Below are 19,170 nucleotides of genomic sequence, written 5' to 3'. Positions count from 1 at the left end.
AATACTGTAGAAATTTAAAATATATATATAAATGTATGTGACGTCACCAATGCCGGGAATAAAAACAGAATACTATCTTTTTGTTGTTGTTATACAATGCCCTTAAAAACACGTCACTGTGACGCAAATCCGAAACAGAAATTAAAAATAGATTTGCTTATAAGACGACGCTTTAAGATACGTCATTGGTCGGCGTCATCATGACGTAGTGCGTGGGCATCCGTTTAGTTCACGGAGGAAACACCGTCGTTCCACACACGTGCCACTTTAAATGTTTTTACCAGCTAAAAAAATATGATCGTTATCATTTAAATATCCTCTGAAAATATCATCATTTTAGCCTTAAAAATAACCTTCATTGTCACGAGATTTTCCTGTGATGACGAAGAGGAAGTGGCTGCGTCATGACGCAACCGGAAGTGAGTGATGCTTGACAATTATGTAACGCAAGACATCTCCTGTCAAGTTCAGGCACCATTTTGATCGACAAGAAAATGTAAAATAAACATTAATATTACTGGGGGGTGAAAAAAAAGGCTAAAGATTACAATGATTATACCGCCATCTAGTGATAAATAAAAAGTATTATTCTATTTTTGTATTTAAATAATAATAATTCATATATAATTAATTCACATTACATTATTTATTATACAGAAAACTCATCTTCATTCCGTGCTTTTAGGTTCAAATAAATTAATGAAATAATACATTAAAAAAACACTTTTAAATTAAAAAACTTATTTGTTTTCCCATGGATCAACTTTATTATCCTCAAACAAACAATGTGTTAAAGGGTCAAAAACAAAATTCCATCGAATTGAAAGAAGAACACAAGAAAATGTATCTTTATTTTGATTTATTACATGAATAAATTCCTCAAAAATTATTATTAATTAATTAATTATTAATAATTTATTTATTATTATATTCAATAAATATTATTTCTTCCATGATTCTTCCTATACTGTTAATTATTTTTGTTTTAATATAATTTAATATAAAGTGATTTACTATTACTCTGAATAACATACTTTCACTTGTACAACAAGAGTCATTCTAAGGTGAAATGTATATTATTATATTATATTCCTATTATTTCATATTATTTATAAAATAAAAACACAGAAATTGTATCCTTAAAGCTGTTAAACACCCCATAATGCTAAGATGCTATAAAACACAATATATTTTGTTTTATATAAACATATTGTTACATTTTATTTAATTTAAATATAAAATGATACACTGCATTAAATACTTTCACTTCCTGTAAATAAGTATTTCTGGGGTGAAACGTATCATCTTCATTCTGTGCTTTTAGGTTCAAATACATTAATGAAATAATACATTAAAAAAAACACATATAAAGAGATTTTATTTCCATGGATCAACTTTATTATCCTCAAACAAACAATAACATGTGTTTAAAAAAAAAGGGTGAAAAACAAGATTCCATCGAATTGAAAGAAGAATTCAAGAAAATGTATCTTCATTTTGATTTATTACATGAATAAATTCCTTAAAAAAGTATTTATTATTATATTAAAGAAATATTATTTCTTCCATGATTCTTCCTATACTGTTAATTATTTTTTGTTTTAATATAAAGTGATTTACTATTACTCTGAATAACATACTTTCACTTGTAAGTAAGTAATTTTTATTTATATAGCGCTTTTCCAGACCAGGGTCACAAAGCGCTTAAACAATCAAAACAATATTCAATAAAGTATATATTTTAAAGATCAAGATAAAACTGATAACACAACAGGAGTTCCAGAGAATCAAGGAAAAGCCTGAACCAACAAGAGTCATTCTAAGGTGAAATGTATATTATTATATTATATTCCTATTATTTCTTAAATTATTTCATATTATTTCTAACATAAAAAAACACAGAAATTGTATCCTTTAAGCTGTTAAACACCCCATGCTAAAGATGCTAATGCTACAATGCTATAAAACACAATATATTTTGTTTAATATAAACATATTGTTACATTTTATTTTGTTTAAATATAAAATTATACACAGCATTAAATACTTTCACTTCCTGTAAATAAGTAATTCTTATCATCTTCATTCCATGCTTTTAGGTTCAAATTCATGAGTATTATGAAATAATACATTAAAAAAAACACATATAAACATGTGATTTTATTTCCATGGATCAACTTTATTATCCTCAAACAAACAATAACATGTGTTAAAAAAAAGGGTGAAAAACAAGATTCCATCGAATTGAAAGAAAAGGTACAAAAATACTTGTGAACTTAGTTAAATATCAAGTTTTTCTTAAAGCTTAAATAAGCATCTAAAGTTGAACCCGGCTGTGCCATTGTTTTCTTTTAAAAATCCCAGGGTTAAAAAGTGAATTTATAAAAGGCTAAAAAATACATTAAGAAGTACAGTACTCTCCCAGGTACCTGAGGAATCCGCATTTTATGTCCCCGACACGTTGTGGTGTGTTTGGAATTTTTGTTTGTTGATGAATTGATACAGCACCATTTTGAATGATAAAAAGAGTCTCGCTCGGAGGTGAAGAAGTGAAGACGGAGGTATTTGGGGGGAGTACAGAAGGACCGGGCCCTCATTCCTTTCACAGTCTTTTCCTCGTCTTTTTTTCCCCACTCTGAACGTCCTCTTTCCCGTAGATCGGTCTCAAAAGTGGGTCCATGTATGTCGCCGTGTTACTGCCGTGTTCCTTCTACACGAAGGCTTCCGTCCGGTCGGTGCCGTTGACTTTGATGTAGATCTTGGCGTCGACCGCCCTCTGCTGCTCCTGCTTGTAGAGCGTCTGCCGGTAGCAGAGCAGGTAGAGCGGCAGAAGGAAGCCCAGCATGCTGACGGCCAGGAGTCCGATGTTGACCTGAGCGAGGACGAGACCAGGGGAATTTTTAAGCAAAACGAGTTTGAATCGCTTGTTTTTTTTGTCATTTTAATGTGGACTCACCCAGAAGGGGTCTCCCTGCAGGGGGCCCATCATGGCCAGGAACAGCGGCTGCTGCAGGAGCGCGAAGACGGCGCTGACCAGAGACTGCATGCCGGTCAGACTGCCGAACTGAGAGGACGGATACCTGTCGACAAGACGCTAAATTAGTCTTTTGATGGGGATTTAAAATGGACCCAAAACCCTTATTTCAGTCGTCAAATATGGACTTAAATCCGAAATGTCCAAGTTTTACTTACACAGCAGCGTATAGACCACCGACGGCCGAGTGGATGAATCCTCGGACTATAGTGTGCAGCACGAAAGACACAATCTGGGAAAGAAAAGGAGAAACAGTCAGTAAAAATGATGAAAATATAGTCAGTGAAACTAATTAAAGTTAGGTTAAGTAGAACTTTATTGATCCCTCAGGAGGTCTCCTTCGGGAAATTGTTTTTTTCCAAATTATCCACAACAAATACAGCAATTTTTCATAAAATAATCAAAATAAAATAAGAACAAAGAGAAATAAAGAGAAAGAACAAGATGATACAATCAAAATCTAAAGATAAAGAACATAGATTAAAGAAAAATAACAAAGACAAAGGATACAAAGATTAACATGGAACAGAATGTCCAGATACTTTCGCTTTTTCGCTAAAGTGTGTTTCTCATCAACATATCTTCATATTATAAAAATGTCTTTATGATCCAGAATTCATTTTTTGCGTTACAAAGTGTCCGGTTATTTCTTGAGGAAATACTCGACACTATTTAAATACGTAATTTATGTTTAAGTTGTCATTGTTATTATGAAACTATATTAATAATGAATCAATTTCCCAAGAGTCCCTAATAGAATTAGCAAATTAACAAGAAAATGTATCTTCATTTTTGATTTATTACATGAATAAATTCCCTAAAAAAGTATTTATTATTATATTAAAGAATTATTATTTCTTCCATGACAAAAACAAATGATAACCTTACAGCGTTTAAACTATTCCAAAAAAATGTCAATATAAAGTTATGGACATTTTAAACTGAATTACATGTTTACACTATTTAAAAAATAATCATCATAGTCTGATAATAATCAAATATATCTTATACATATGTATTTTACTAATATTATAACATACATATATATTATTTATTATATTATCTCATATTATTTTTAAAATAAAAAACACTATTTATACCTTTACAAACAACCTGTAACGCTAAGATGTTTAACATAACATAACATAGACAATTACCAACAAACTGTTAATTATGTTTATTTTAATATAAAGTAATGTACATTTTACACTGAATAACATACTTTCACTTGTACAACAAGAGTCATTCTAAGGTGAAATGTTTATTATTATATTATATTCCAATTATTTCTTAAATTGTTTCATATTATTTATAACATAAAAAAACCCACACATTATATCCTTAAAGCTGTTAAACACCCCATAATTCTAAGATGCTATAAAACACAATATATTTTTGTTTTATATAAACATATTGTTACATTTTATTTAATTTAAATATACAATTATACACTGCATTAAATACTTTCACTTCCTGTAAATAAGTAATTCTGAGTAGTATCTGAACCTGAAACTCTTTTTATCTTCTTATATTTAAATGTGTTTCATTTGAACTCTTTTCAAATGCACTCAATACATTTTTATGACAGGAAAAGTGTAAATATTTTAAATTGTTTATATCATTGGCTGATATTGTGTGTTATTGGGTAGAATAGTTTGATTCATTTGCTCTATAATCCCAAGAATAATAGATAAAATGGCCTTTTTAAACTGATAAATTGATATTAACAGCAGCATTTGAAAGTAAAATAAACAGATTGAATGTAAATATATATTTAAAGAACTAACTTCTAAACGAAAACCCCTTAGAAACGTGAAGCTGTCTTATATTTCTCACCTGCAGGGGGAGGTTGGGAATGAGGCAAGTGATTCCAAATCCCACCAAGAGTAGATTGGTGAGGATGAAGGCCCTCAGGGCGTTGGTCACCTTCTGAGTCTTCCTGTCCCTTCGCTTCGGAAATGCTTCATCACCCCTTAAGAAAAAAGAAATAAAAGGCACACAAGAAGGTCAAGGTCACGCTGTGATTCTAAACCCTGCTGGCGTCCCGGATGACAAGTGTGTGACTCACTTGCTGGGAGAATCTCCGTCGTCGCACTCCTTCAGCTTCCAGTCCATGATCTGCCCGATCACCGGCGTGGTCATGAGGCACAGCAGCTGCAGGACGCCGAAGATGGACGAGTACAGACTCACTGTGGACACGAGTGTTGGTCAGTTACTTATTTCCTTTGTGTGTTTGAGGTCAAGGTTGATTAAGTGCTGGTTATTAGAACAAAACAATACGAGTGGAATGTTGGTTAATGATTCAACTAGAGAGCAGAGAGCAGAACTAAAACTCTCCTACAAGGACAAACTAGACTCTCTGGGAAGAATGTGCCTCAGTTTTCCTTCTGATACCTTCACTGATGGTGGTGCGTTCAAGTGCAACTGATGTGTGTACTTGCTGTCAGTTTTAATTAAGAATTTAGCATAGACCTACACTGTAACAACCTATACAGTAACAAGCTTTACTGTAACAACCTTTACTGTAACAACATATACAGTAACAACCTTTACTGTAACAACATTTACTGTAACAACCTTCACTGTAACAACATATACTGTAACAAGCATATACTGTAACAACCTTTACTGTAACAACCTATACTGTAACAAGCATATACTGTAACAACCTTTACTGTGACAACCTTTACTGTAACAACCTTTACTGTAGCAACATATACAGTAACAACCTTTACTGTAACAACCTTTACTGTAACAACATATACTGTAACAACCTTTACTGTAACAACCTTTACTGTAACAACCTATACTGTAACAACCTTTACTGTAACAACCTTTACTGTAACAACATATACTGTAACAACATTCACTGTAACAACCTTTACTGTAACAACATATACTGTAACAACCTTTACTGTAACAACATTCACTGTAACAACCTTTACTGTAACAACATATACTGTAACAACCTTTACTGTAACAACCTATACTGTAACAACATTCACTGTAACAACCTTTACTGTAACAACATTCACTGTAACAACCTTTACTGTAACAACATATACTGTAACAACCTTTACTGTAACAACCTATACTGTAACAACATTCACTGTAACAACCTTTACTGTAACAACCTATACTGTAACAACATTCACTGTAACAACCTTTACTGTAACAACCTTTACGGTAACAACATATACTATAACAACATAAAGTGTGGAAACCTATACTGTAACAACCTTTACTGTAACAACCTTTACTGTAACAACCTTTACTGTAACAACATATACTGTAACAACCTTTACTGTAACAACCTTTACTGTAACAACCTACACTGTAACAACCTTTACTGTAACAACCTATACTGTAACAACCTTTACTGTAACAACCTATACTGTAACAACATATACTGTAACAACCTTTACTGTAACAACATTCACTGTAACAACCTTTACTGTAACAACCTATACTGTAACAACCTACACTGTAACAACCTTTACTGTAACAACATTCACTGTAACAACCTTTACTGTAACAACCTTTACTGTAACAACAGTCACTGTAACAACCTATACTGTAACAACATTCACTGTAACAACCTTTACTGTAACAACCTACACTGTAACAACCTTTACTGTAACAACATATACTGTCACAACCTTTACTGTAACAACATTCACTGTAACAACCTTTGCTGTAACAACCTTTACTGTAACAACATTCACTGTAACAACCTATACTGTAACAACATTCACTGTAACAACATATACTGTAACAACCTTTACTGTAACAACCTTTACTGTAACAACCTATACTGTAACAACATTCACTGTAACAACATATACTGTAACAACCTTTACTGTAACAACCTATACTGTAACAACATTCACTGTAACAACCTTTACTGTAACAACCTTTACTGTAACAACCTATACTGTAACAACATATACTGTAACAACCTTTACTGTAACAACATTCACTGTAACAACCTTTACTGTAACAACCTATACTGTAACAACCTACACTGTAACAACCTTTACTGTAACAACCTATACTGTAACAACCTTTACTGTAACAACATTCACTGTAACAACATATACTGTAACAACCTTTACTGTAACAACCTTTACTGTAACAACCTATACTGTAACAACATTCACTGTAACAACATATACTGTAACAACCTTTACTGTAACAACCTATACTGTAACAACATTCACTGTAACAACCTATACTGTAACAACCTTTACTGTAACAACCTATACTGTAACAACATATACTGTAACAACCTTTACTGTAACAACATTCACTGTAACAACCTTTACTGTAACAACCTATACTGTAACAACCTACACTGTAACAACCTTTACTGTAACAACATTCACTGTAACAACCTTTACTGTAACAACCTTTACTGTAACAACAGTCACTGTAACAACCTATACTGTAACAACATTCACTGTAACAACCTTTACTGTAACAACCTACACTGTAACAACCTTTACTGTAACAACATATACTGTCACAACCTTTACTGTAACAACATTCACTGTAACAACCTTTGCTGTAACAACCTTTACTGTAACAACATTCACTGTAACAACCTATACTGTAACAACATTCACTGTAACAACATATACTGTAACAACCTTTACTGTAACAACCTTTACTGTAACAACCTATACTGTAACAACATTCACTGTAACAACATATACTGTAACAACCTTTACTGTAACAACCTATACTGTAACAACATTCACTGTAACAACCTTTACTGTAACAACATATACTGTAACAACATTCACTGTAACAACATATACTGTAACAACCTTTACTGTAACAACCTATACTGTAACAACCTATACTGTAACAACATTCACTGTAACAACATATACTGTAACAACCTTTACTGTAACAACCTATACTGTAACAACCTATACTGTAACAACATTCACTGTAACAACATATACTGTAACAACCTATACTGTAACAACCTATACTGTAACAACATTCACTGTAACAACATATACTGTAACAACCTTTACTGTAACAACCTATACTGTAACAACCTATACTGTAACAACATTCACTGTAACAACATATACTGTAACAACCTTTACTGTAACAACCTATACTGTAACAACCTATACTGTAACAACATTCACTGTAACAACATATACTGTAACAACCTTTACTGTAACAACCTATACTGTAACAACCTTTACTGTAACAACCTTTACTGTAACAACCTTTACTGTAACAACATTCACTGTAACAACCTTTACTGTAACAACCTTTACTGTAACAACCTATACTGTAACAACCTATACTGTAACAACCTTTACTGTAACAACATTCACTGTAACAACCTTTACTGTAACAACCTTTACTGTAACAACATTCACTGTAACAACCTTTACTGTAACAACCTTTACTGTAACAACCTATACTGTAACAACCTTTACTGTAACAACATTCACTGTAACAACCTTTACTGTAACAACCTTTACTGTAACAACATTCACTGTAACAACCTTTACTGTAACAACCTATACTGTAACAACCTATACTGTAACAACCTATACTGTAACAACCTTTACTGTAACAACATTCACTGTAACAACCTTTACTGTAACAACCTTTACTGTAACAACAGTCACTGTAACAACAGTCACTGTAACAACCTTTACGGTAACAACATATACTATAACAACATAAAGTGTGACAACCTATACTGTAACAACATTCGCTCTAACAACATTTACTGTAACAACCTATAATGTAACAACCTTTACTGTAACAACATTCACTGTAACAACCTTTACTGTAACAACCTATACTGTAACAACCTTTACTGTAACAACCTTTACTGTAACAACCTACACTGTAGCAACCTTTACTGTAACAACATATACTGTAACAACATTCACTGTAACAACCTTTACGGTAACAACATATACTATAACAACATAAAGTGTGACAACCTATACTGTAACAACATTCACTCTAACAACATTTACTGTAACAACCTATAATGTAACAACATTTACTGTAACAACCTTTACTGTAACAACAGTCACTGTAACAACCTTTACTGTAACAACCTTTACGGTAACAACATATACTATAACAACATAAAGTGTGACAACCTATACTGTAACAACATTCACTCTAACAACATTTACTGTAACAACCTATAATGTAACAACATTTACTGTAACAACCTTTACTGTAACAACAGTCACTGTAACAACATTTACTGTAACAACCTTTACTGTAACAACAGTCACTGTAACAACATTTACTGTAACAACATTTACTGTAACAACCTATAATGTAACAACATTTACTGTAACAACAGTCACTGTAACAACATTTACTGTAACAACCTTTACTGTAACAACAGTCACTGTAACAACCTTTACTGTAACAACCTTTACTGTAACAACAGTCACTGTAACAACCTTTACTGTAACAACCTTTACTGTAACAACAGTCACTGTAACAACCTTTACTGTAACAACCTTTACTGTAACAACAGTCACTGTAACAACCTTTACTGTAACAACAGTCACTGTAACAACCTTTATTGTAACCACCTTTACTGTAAAAACAGTCACTGTAACAACCTTTACGGTAACAACATATACTATAACAACATAAAGTGTGACAACCTATACTGTAACAACAGTCACTGTAACAACCTTTACTGTAACAAACTTTACTGTAACAACAGTCACTGTAACAACCTTTACTGTAACAACAGTCACTGTAACAACCTTTACGGTAACAACATATACTATAACAACATAAAGTGTGACAACCTTTACTGTAACAACATTTACTGTAACAACCTATAATGTAACAACATTTACTGTAACAACCTTTACTGTAACAACATTTACTGTAACAACATATACAGTTACAAACTTTACTGTAACATTTACTGTAACAACATATACTGTAAAACTTTACTGACACCTGAATGCAACTTCACCATAAAAAAACTGAGGCAACATTTGGAAAAATTCTTGACAAAAACATGAAAAGTAGTTTAGTGATGCTAACAAGCTAATATGCTAACAGCTAATGTTTCTTACCCACTTCCATCTTCTGCACTGTAGATTCCAGTAAAACAATAATCGCGTTATAAAAATGATACGTTGACGTTGTTTATAAATCTGACTATTTTGTTTCCTGGTCACGTACCTGTGTCAAAGTTTCCGTCGCTCAGCGACTCCAGGACGCTGTTCATGGCTCCCATGTAGAACAAGAGACGCAGCTGCGTGACCGACATGGTGACCAGGCTGAGCATGAAGATGGGGCTCAGGATGGTGGTCAAGAAGGACTGGGCTGGAGATAAAAATAAAGTTTTAATTGAGAGATTCCACAGTACGAACCCCGAGAGGACGGATGAAGACGCCTACTCTGTTCGCGCGGCGCCATCTCCAGATCCATGGTGGACAGGCAGAGCTTGTGCCCGTCTTTGGTGGCCAGTTCCTTCTGCTTCAGACTGTTGCCCACGCTGAGGCGTCGACCCACCGTCGTCACCTGGTTGTAAAACTGCTTCCCCGTGATCTTGTGGTCGAACCCGAGCCAGCTGAACTTGATCTTGACCCTGAGGAAGCAGAAGATTATTAAAGTTAAACATGTTTATTTGGTATTAAAGTAAGACATGGTTTGGTGTTGAGAAAAAACACTGTTTCCTTTGACAATTAAAAAAAAATTCAAATGTTGACACAATTTTTGTTATTTTTTTGTGTTTTAAAGCATTTTATTATGTTTAAAATTATTTTTTATCAAAAGGTATTAAATGTTTTCGAATGATTTTGCACATTTGATATACGTATTTCAACTTTTCAAAGATTTTTTTTATTTTATTTTATTCTTAGCCTTCAATTCAATTTAAAATCCTTTTTTTTTTTTTAAACCATTTTTTATTTTAATGTTGTTTTTTTTTATAAAAACATTGGATATTCTCTAAATAATTTAAATTAAAAAAACTTAACTTTTTTTTACACATAGGGTTTGATATTCTTATTCCATTCATTCAAAAATAAATGTTCTAAAGTCTATATCTTTGAATTAAAAGCATTTTAAATTCAACATAAAAATAAATTCTGACGATGGATTACGACGTCACATGATTTTCTGCCCCGCCACACGATTGGCTCAAAGTTTCTATCGGGGTAGATCGGTACTCTGTTGGTATTGTCTGGTGCACTTTTATATTTTTTATAATGAATTTTGAAGGCTACGGAATTACACAATTATTTAAAAAAAACTCAAACGTTTAATACAATCCATTAAATTTCAAAAACTTAAATAAATACCTCTATATATATATAAAAAGTAACCTTTCATTATATACGATTATTAAATTCAATTCAAGTACTATTAAAAAAAAAATCCTAAATCAATGTTTCTATTGACTACAAACACTACAGTACAGTTTATCTTTTTAATTGTGTGTGTTTCTTGTAAACCATAGTTATTACTGTTTAAACAGTGCATATGAATATCTCGTCATTTTCCAATTGGAGTTCTTTACAAGCTGATAAATCACCAGCAGAAGGACTTTGCTCCGGACTTTCACGGCGCTCGAGTTATATAACGTGTTTAACCACTGATGGTAGTAATAACATCATCATTATCTCACACAGATCCTATACTGCGGATAATAAAACTTTATTGTGTCAGCGGCGGCTACTTATAATCGGGTCTCGCACTCACGTGTAGTCCATGTCCTCGGGTCCCGGGAAGGGTTCCAAGGGCCAGTTGAGGAAGCAGTTGAGGAACACGATCCCTGCACAAGCGGCCCAGACCACCAGGATCGTGATGAAGGGAACGCCAAGGTCATAGATCACCTGGTCAGGTGGAGAGAAAAACAGATATTGTCAATGTCAACAAAACCCCTGAGTTATGATCATAATCTCAGGTTCTACAAATTGGTGCGAAGCCCTCTAACCAATAGCGAAGCGGTTAGAGGGCGAGCACCCAATGAAGTAGAACCTCCATTAATGGAAGGAAATACATAAGAGTCATACTTCCTGTGAAGTAAATACACAATTTCTTGGCCCTGTGTGTGATTGAGAACACCCTTGTTCTGTCTGTTGCAAAATATTACAATGAATTTTCTGAAATTTGCTTTATCGACAACAACCTTTTTTATAAAATAGTTTAATTTTTACAGCTTGCCCAGACTTTTTTTGCCCTAAATTTCCCAGTAAGCATAATTTGGGGGAAACATTACAACTAATATATCTAGGTTGTTGACCCTCTTAGGGGTCCTACTGAGATCAAAATGGCCGCCATGAACTCATCTGTGTCTGGGCCAAAAAGGCCAAAAACAATCGTGCACTAGCTACTCCCTCATTATAGTGTGGGCTCAACTTGTTCTTCTCATTCCAAGGAAGGTTTTTAACTAAGTTATAGTCTTTTAAAAGGGCAAATGAGTTTGCACTTTGTCATCCTTAGCACTCTGTTCTTTTTATTTGCACTTTCTTGTTTTTACGAAATTATCGTCTGCTGTGAACTGGTAACCCAATTTCCCAAAAGAGCTCTCCAGTAGGATTAATAAAGTATATCTATCTTACTATCTACCTAAATTTTCCAACTGTTTTTGCTTTCTTTTAGCAAAAAAAAATGACGCTCGCAAAATAAAGGGAGGCTAGAATATTTTAATACTAAATTACATTTTTAAAAAGTTAATTTCATAGTTATGAATCTTAAAAAAGAAACAACCAACTAGTTTTGTATAAAATGCCAAAGATTTTGAGATAGTTCTGCTCCAGGTTTCTGCCTGTTAAAGGGAAGCTCTACTTCACGATGCGAGGTGTCCATTTTTAAATCTCGTCTTAAAACAAACTTTTATTCTGCTGTTTTTAGTGCTTTTTACTTGTTTTATGTGATATTGTTTTATCTTTGTGTGTTTTAACTGTGCTTTCTTAGCACTTTTAATGTCATTGTACAGCACTTTGTAATGACTGTTGTTGTGTTTTATAAATAAAGTTGAGTTAAACCATAGCGGAGCCCCGCTGTAGGTCCTCGCATTCATTCGTAGAACCATGGTTACGTTAGGTAACCAGGGTTTTTTTCCCCCCCTCTCTCATATATCATTCACTCCTTTAAACTCTTAAAATTACATTTTAAATAGAATTAATTCCAGTTATAACAAGAGGTTGCCATGTTTGTTTTTTTGTTGTTTTTTGTCACATTTTTAATTTAATGAAATTGGCTTTAAAAATGAATTTTTAGATTTTGTTCTTTTTTACCTTGACCCCGGGGAAGGTCACGGCGGACGAGGCGTAGGATCCGATCATCAGAGCGATGAAGGTCGACCTCAGGTCCCCGAACATGTTTGGCAGCTGCAGAAGAAAAAAAAACACAAATATTGTGAGTTATTACAATTTAAATCAACTAAACCATCCAAAAAAACGACATCCAACCAACCAATCCGACAACAACAAACTGGAACAACCTCCCGGAGGTTATGGAGTTGATTTGGGAGATAATCTCCGACCCTTTCATGCAGTTTTCTGCTCGCATGCTCCTCCACAACAACAATTACATAAGAGCACAGAACAATATATCTCTGTTTTCCACCCAATTAACAAGAAGTTATGGCGTAAACAGCTCCTTCATCTCGGACCCGAGGCAGCGAGCGGACGGACACCCCGACCCTTGACCCCGACTTTACGAGTTGTTTTTTTTGACAAAAACAGTGACACGAGGTGTGAGTAAAAAGGGGGTCTCCACCGGTGGGTGATAGTTATGTTGAAACACGGATCCTTTTATTCGGGTGATTTAGGACGACGGGTTCCTCTGCCTGGAACATCATCACCATGGTGGAGGGAGCGATGGCAGGACCAGGAATGCGAGGAGGGGAGGACGGAGAGAACTGGAGGGCGACCAAGAATGTTCCGGCAGCTTTTTAAACATGTGCAGAAGCTTTGTTTGTTGTGAGGATCGGGTCCAAAAAATATGGATTGGAAGTGATTTTTTTTTTTAATGAAGCCAGGATTGGAAGTTATTGTTTTTTAGTAGCAAATAATGACCAATAAGTTCAATAAATAAAACTGAATTATGTCCAGTTTCTGTCGCAATAACATGTTCTTTTAATTAATCTTTTCTTAATTAAATAAACCGAAAAATAAGGTTCAAGAATCACACTATCTGAAGAGCAAACATGGGCAATGTGGCCCTCAGACTGTATTTACGTGGCCCTCATGAGGTCACGACTATAAAAAGCCTCGGATTATTGAAGTACTTTAAGGTACTTAAGTATTTATGTAATGTATAATACGAAATTAAATTATAGCTTAAGCTTATTTATAATTTCCCTTTTTTTATTCTCTTTTATTTACTTTTCTTTTGTGAGGGCCCCTCACAACAGTCACAGTAATGTGGCCCTTGAGTACTGTATGTCCCACCACTGACCTAGTTACTGCTGATATTACATGTAAACAAAAAAACAATAATTAACAGTAATGATTTAGAGCTCATTTAAAAAAACATATATACAGTATATATATAATTATGACAAATTAATTTTGCCTTTCAACTTTTTAAATAAAAAGAAAATGCATTGAGTTTAAGATACAAGATATTAAAAAAATAACTTAAATTAAAGTCACAATAATACCAAAATATAACCAATTTAAAAAAAAATTTGCCCATTTTTAAACAAAATTCAACCAATTTTAAACAAAATTGAAAACATTTTAAACCAAATTGAAACTAATTTTAAACTAAATTAAAATCATTCTAAACAAAATTTCAACCATTTTAAACAAAATTTAAAAAAAGATTCTTTAATTGTAGACAGAATTTTAAACAAAAATGTCCTAAATAAAAAACAATGTTTCAAATCAAATATTATTTGATATTTACATCAATAATGAATAATTATAAATGGATATTTTATCAATTTCATCATGAGTTTCTGTTGTTTTTTGCAATTAAAAAGAAAAATCTATTCATCTTGTCTTCATAAAAAGACCAGAAAATATACCAAAGATTTACTTTTCCATTTAAAAAAGAGATTTGATCGAATGAGGTTAAATTTATTGACGTAGAAACGGTCGTACCGTGAGGGAGGTGAAGGTCATGCACATTCCTCCGAATCCGTTGAAGGTCAGTGCGATGAAGATGAGGACGGACAGTTCTGGAAAGCCACGAAAAAACGCGTTACAATCACGTTTGTATGTAAAAATCAACGCGAACTCACCGTTTGGATTGTAGGCTCCGTAGGCGATGAGCAGACAAGAGAAGCCGAAGCAGGTGCTGAAGCGAGATCGAGGAAGATGTTGTATAAAAAAAAGTTTACGGACAAACGTTTTTTTCTTCTTCTTACCTTCCCAGGAGTCGCAGCTTCCGAGGGCCGTACTTGTCCATGACGACCCCTAGGGGGAGCGTGATGGCGGAGAGCAGGAAGGAGCCCACGGTGAAGGCCAGGTTCAGCATCTCGTCCTGTTCCTTGCAGATCAACCAGCCGTTCATCCTCAGGAGGCCGTTGGTGGACTCCAGCGGGCTCTGGTCCGCCTCCACCAACAGGTCGTTCTCGCTGTACTCGGCGTACTCCTCCGGTGGGAGGGTCGGCGCCGCCGAGATGTTGTAGCTCGTCACGTTTGCTGTGTCATCGAAATTAAATCATTAAACATGTTTCTTAAACCCTGTCTCAGGGTCAATGTGACCCGAAAGACCGATAACAAATGTGATTGTGGTATCCCTTGTGTTGTCTCTGGGTCAAGGTGACCCGAACAAATCTGATTGTGGTATTCCTTGTGTTGTCTCTGGGTCAAGGTGACCCGAAGGACCAAAACCAAATGTGTTTATGGTATCCCTTGTGTTGTCTCTGGGTCAAGGTGACCCGAACAAATTTGATTGTGGTATCCCTTGTGTTGTCTCTGGGTCAAGGTGACCCGAAGGACCAAAACCAAATGTGTTTGTGGTATCCCTTGTGTTGTCTCTGGGTCAAAGTGACCTGAACAAAAGTGATTGTGGTATCCCTTGTGTTGTATTTGGGTCAAGGTGACACAAAAACAAATGTGATTGTGGTATCCCTTGTGTTGTCTCTAGGTCAAGGTGACCCGAAGGACCAAAAACAAATGTGTTTGAGGTATCCCTTGTGTTGTTTTTCGATCAACATGACCCTAAGATGACACAAGGTTTAATTTAAACATTTTTAAAATATATTTCTGAATAAAGGGAATTAGAGTATAAAACTCTATATTTAAAAAAAGAATAATAATTTGAATATATGTTCGAAATTTCTATTTAAAGTATTAAACATATACCAACCTTTCAATATATATGTTTTCTAATTAAATTATTCAATTAATAATAATTTAATTCTTTTTTTTATTCAGTTCTTCTGATATTTCAATTCAATCTTTTTGTTTGATTGTTTTAAATTTATTTTTGCATGAAAACTTTTCCATTTCAAACATTAAACTATAATTTATTATTGATAATTAAATGTATTAATAAAAAGTAGTTCTTCTTTTGAATACAGTGGTTTGATTATTCCAAATAAAACACCTTTTCTTTCATTGTTTATTAGTTTATCAAGTGTTTCTGATACATCAAATATTAACCATGTTATCAAATAAATCAAATTATATTTTGCCGCTCTGGGCGAGTTTTTAATTTGGCAGGAAATTCTACTTCATGATGCGAGGCCCTTCGCTTATGGTTTATTCCTCTGGGCTCTGCCCTCGTAGAACCGTGGTTACGTTAGGTAACCCGGGCTTAATTCAATAGCTGAAATTCAAATAATATTGAAGGCATTTCAACAACGATATAATCACAATTTAGATTTATTATTATTACACAATGGGTTAATTCATTCTTTTAAATGACATATTAGACACAATGTTTTTTATGATAATAATATTGTCTTTACACTCCAGTCAACTTTAACAGTTGACCTGAGTTAATAATTTTAGTTGTTCCACACATACAGAACTAACTGTACACGTTCATTTACAGGATCCTTCACATACATGTTGACTAGAGTCGAAGGTGTTAAAATGGGGATTTATTTTTTAACCCTGAAACCAAACACTAGAGATACCAAGCCTTGTAAAAAACAAACTACGTGAAAAATAATATTTACGACAGCGTCCTCACATCATAAACCTGTATCTGGATTAAAAAGCGATAACAATCTCTGGCACGTACAGATCTTGTGAGGTCACTGGACGACCCCGAAGATGGTGGTTATTTTTTTGCTGAAGATGGCAGATTCACATCCTCAAACCCGGCGAGTCATCGTCACCACATCCACATGCTTCATCACTTTTTGCTATCAGTGTCTCTCCTTCGCCCTTTATCACTGGACTTTAGCGTCCACATTACTGCTCATAAAACACGGTCACATGTCTGCAAAGAGCTGAGCTGGTGCTGCTGGTTCTTACATCACTCGGCAGGAGATAAGAAACGACGAGACTCCAGTATTTTCACTTGCAATTGCATTTCTATTCAAATTCAAATCTCTTTTATAGGGAGTGGAATTCCAACCCGCGGCCATCCAACCCGAGGGACGACAATAAACCCCTTTTTATTCAACTCTTTTTGTCAATGAAAAAGATCACGTTTAACCTCCAGAGTCCTTCAATTCAAACACTTCTTTTTAGGGAGAATGAAAGAGGATTGACTTGAGTTACACCTTTGCTTGTGAACATGAGTTCGATTAAACAAATATATATTTATAAACTACATCGATGTTTATGTGATAATAATAAATACAAATGTAACAAACGAGGGGAGAATTAAAAAAAAACTAAACTTTTTATTGTTCTTGTTTGTTTTCATCCGGTGTTTAGAAGATGCGTTCACTTGCGATGGGACATCTTAGTCTAGCTACTTTGTAACTAACTAAATGCTAAATAAACGGTTATTTTTATACATATTACTCGTTCAGAACTATCTGTATAAATAAAGCAACGCAAACATATCTAACAATTTAATTTTAATTGTCTTTATTTTAGCGTATTAAGTTACCTTTAGAAACATTAACGAGCTTTGCAAACACAGCGGTTCGTGTTTTTAATGTTGCGTTCAAAAATAATGGACTTTTTTTTCTGAAAGTAAAGTTACGAACTTATTGTTGGACTTGAAATAAATACAAGTTAGAAACTATTGTTACGTTTACTTACTTATTTAAAGAGCGTGTATTCGTTTTTGTTAGTTACGAAAAACAAAAACAAATCGATAAATCTTTAAAATATCTTTACGGGGCTGAATCAGGAACTGTCGTAACCACATTAATAACAATTAAACGTAGTTATTTAAAATGATATTAACTTAGTAAGACTCAAGACAACTTAGTAAAAAAAAAGTTTTCAGCGGTCGTTGCTGTTCGGGTTTTTCCGCGCCCTCTCGGCAACTTCCGTGGACTCACCTTCCTCGCTGCACATGTACGAGTAGAACCCCTCGGACTTGAGCATGATGAGCAGGGAACCCCATCCCAGGAGGACCGCGGAGAACAGCAGGTTCTCCACGATGGCCGTCACCGCCATCCACCAGCGGCGGGCGAACGCGGTGACCAGGGTAGGAGCCATGGTCGAGCCTGGAGGAGGATGAGGAAGGACCCGGATGAAGAGCTGCCGGAGCCGGTTCTGGAGTCTGGACCGAGAAAGGATGGAGACTCTGTGGACCCGTGAAGACCTGCTCAGGGGGGCAGACCTGCTGAGGGGGGGCAGAGGGGAGGTTTTATACTGAGCCTATCAGGGACGAGGAAGCTCGTGACTTTTGAACCTTTTATAATGACAATGATTAGATTTACATCAATCACTTCCGCGTCTGTCAATCAACATGTGATTTAAAAATGATCTTTTGAGAGATTTTAAAATCAATTAAAAGTTGATTAATAGATGAATAATAAAGTCATAGGAAAGGAAACTGAAGAGAAACTTAATTGAAAGTGAAACAAAGTCGTGAAAATATAATTCAATCACTTAAAAAAGAGATTATAGTTGAAAATCGTTTGATTATAGTTGAAAATTCTTTATTATAGTTGAAAATTGTTTGATTTTAGTAGAAAATTGTTTGATTAAAGTTGAAAATGGTTTGATTATTGTTGAAAATTGTTTGATTACAGTTGAAAATTCTTTATTATAGTTGAAAATTCT

At 34.3% G+C, this 19,170-nt stretch overlaps 1 protein-coding gene across 1 annotated transcript; it reads right to left on the bottom strand.

Moving 5' to 3' along the window:
- Positions 1 to 2,158: 2,158 nt before the first annotated feature.
- On the bottom strand, positions 2,159 to 18,675 carry slc43a2b (solute carrier family 43 member 2b). The gene is made up of 13 exons (XM_087807825.1): positions 18,441 to 18,675; positions 15,390 to 15,666; positions 15,264 to 15,319; positions 15,124 to 15,200; positions 13,309 to 13,401; positions 11,768 to 11,901; positions 10,462 to 10,652; positions 10,244 to 10,387; positions 5,103 to 5,223; positions 4,871 to 5,006; positions 3,193 to 3,266; positions 2,957 to 3,080; positions 2,159 to 2,872 (listed from the first exon to the last, which is right to left on the bottom strand). Exons 1-13 carry the CDS (start codon positions 18,598 to 18,600, stop codon positions 2,711 to 2,713), a joined length of 1,749 nt encoding a protein of 582 aa, XP_087663951.1. The 5' UTR covers positions 18,601 to 18,675; the 3' UTR covers positions 2,159 to 2,710.
- Positions 18,676 to 19,170: the final 495 nt, after the last annotated feature.

Source organism: Callionymus lyra, chromosome 14 (genome assembly GCF_982586985.1).
Source record: "Callionymus lyra chromosome 14, fCalLyr1.hap1.1, whole genome shotgun sequence".
Taxonomy (NCBI): domain Eukaryota; kingdom Metazoa; phylum Chordata; class Actinopteri; order Syngnathiformes; family Callionymidae; genus Callionymus; species Callionymus lyra.
This window is presented reverse-complemented; position numbering and strand designations above follow the sequence as displayed.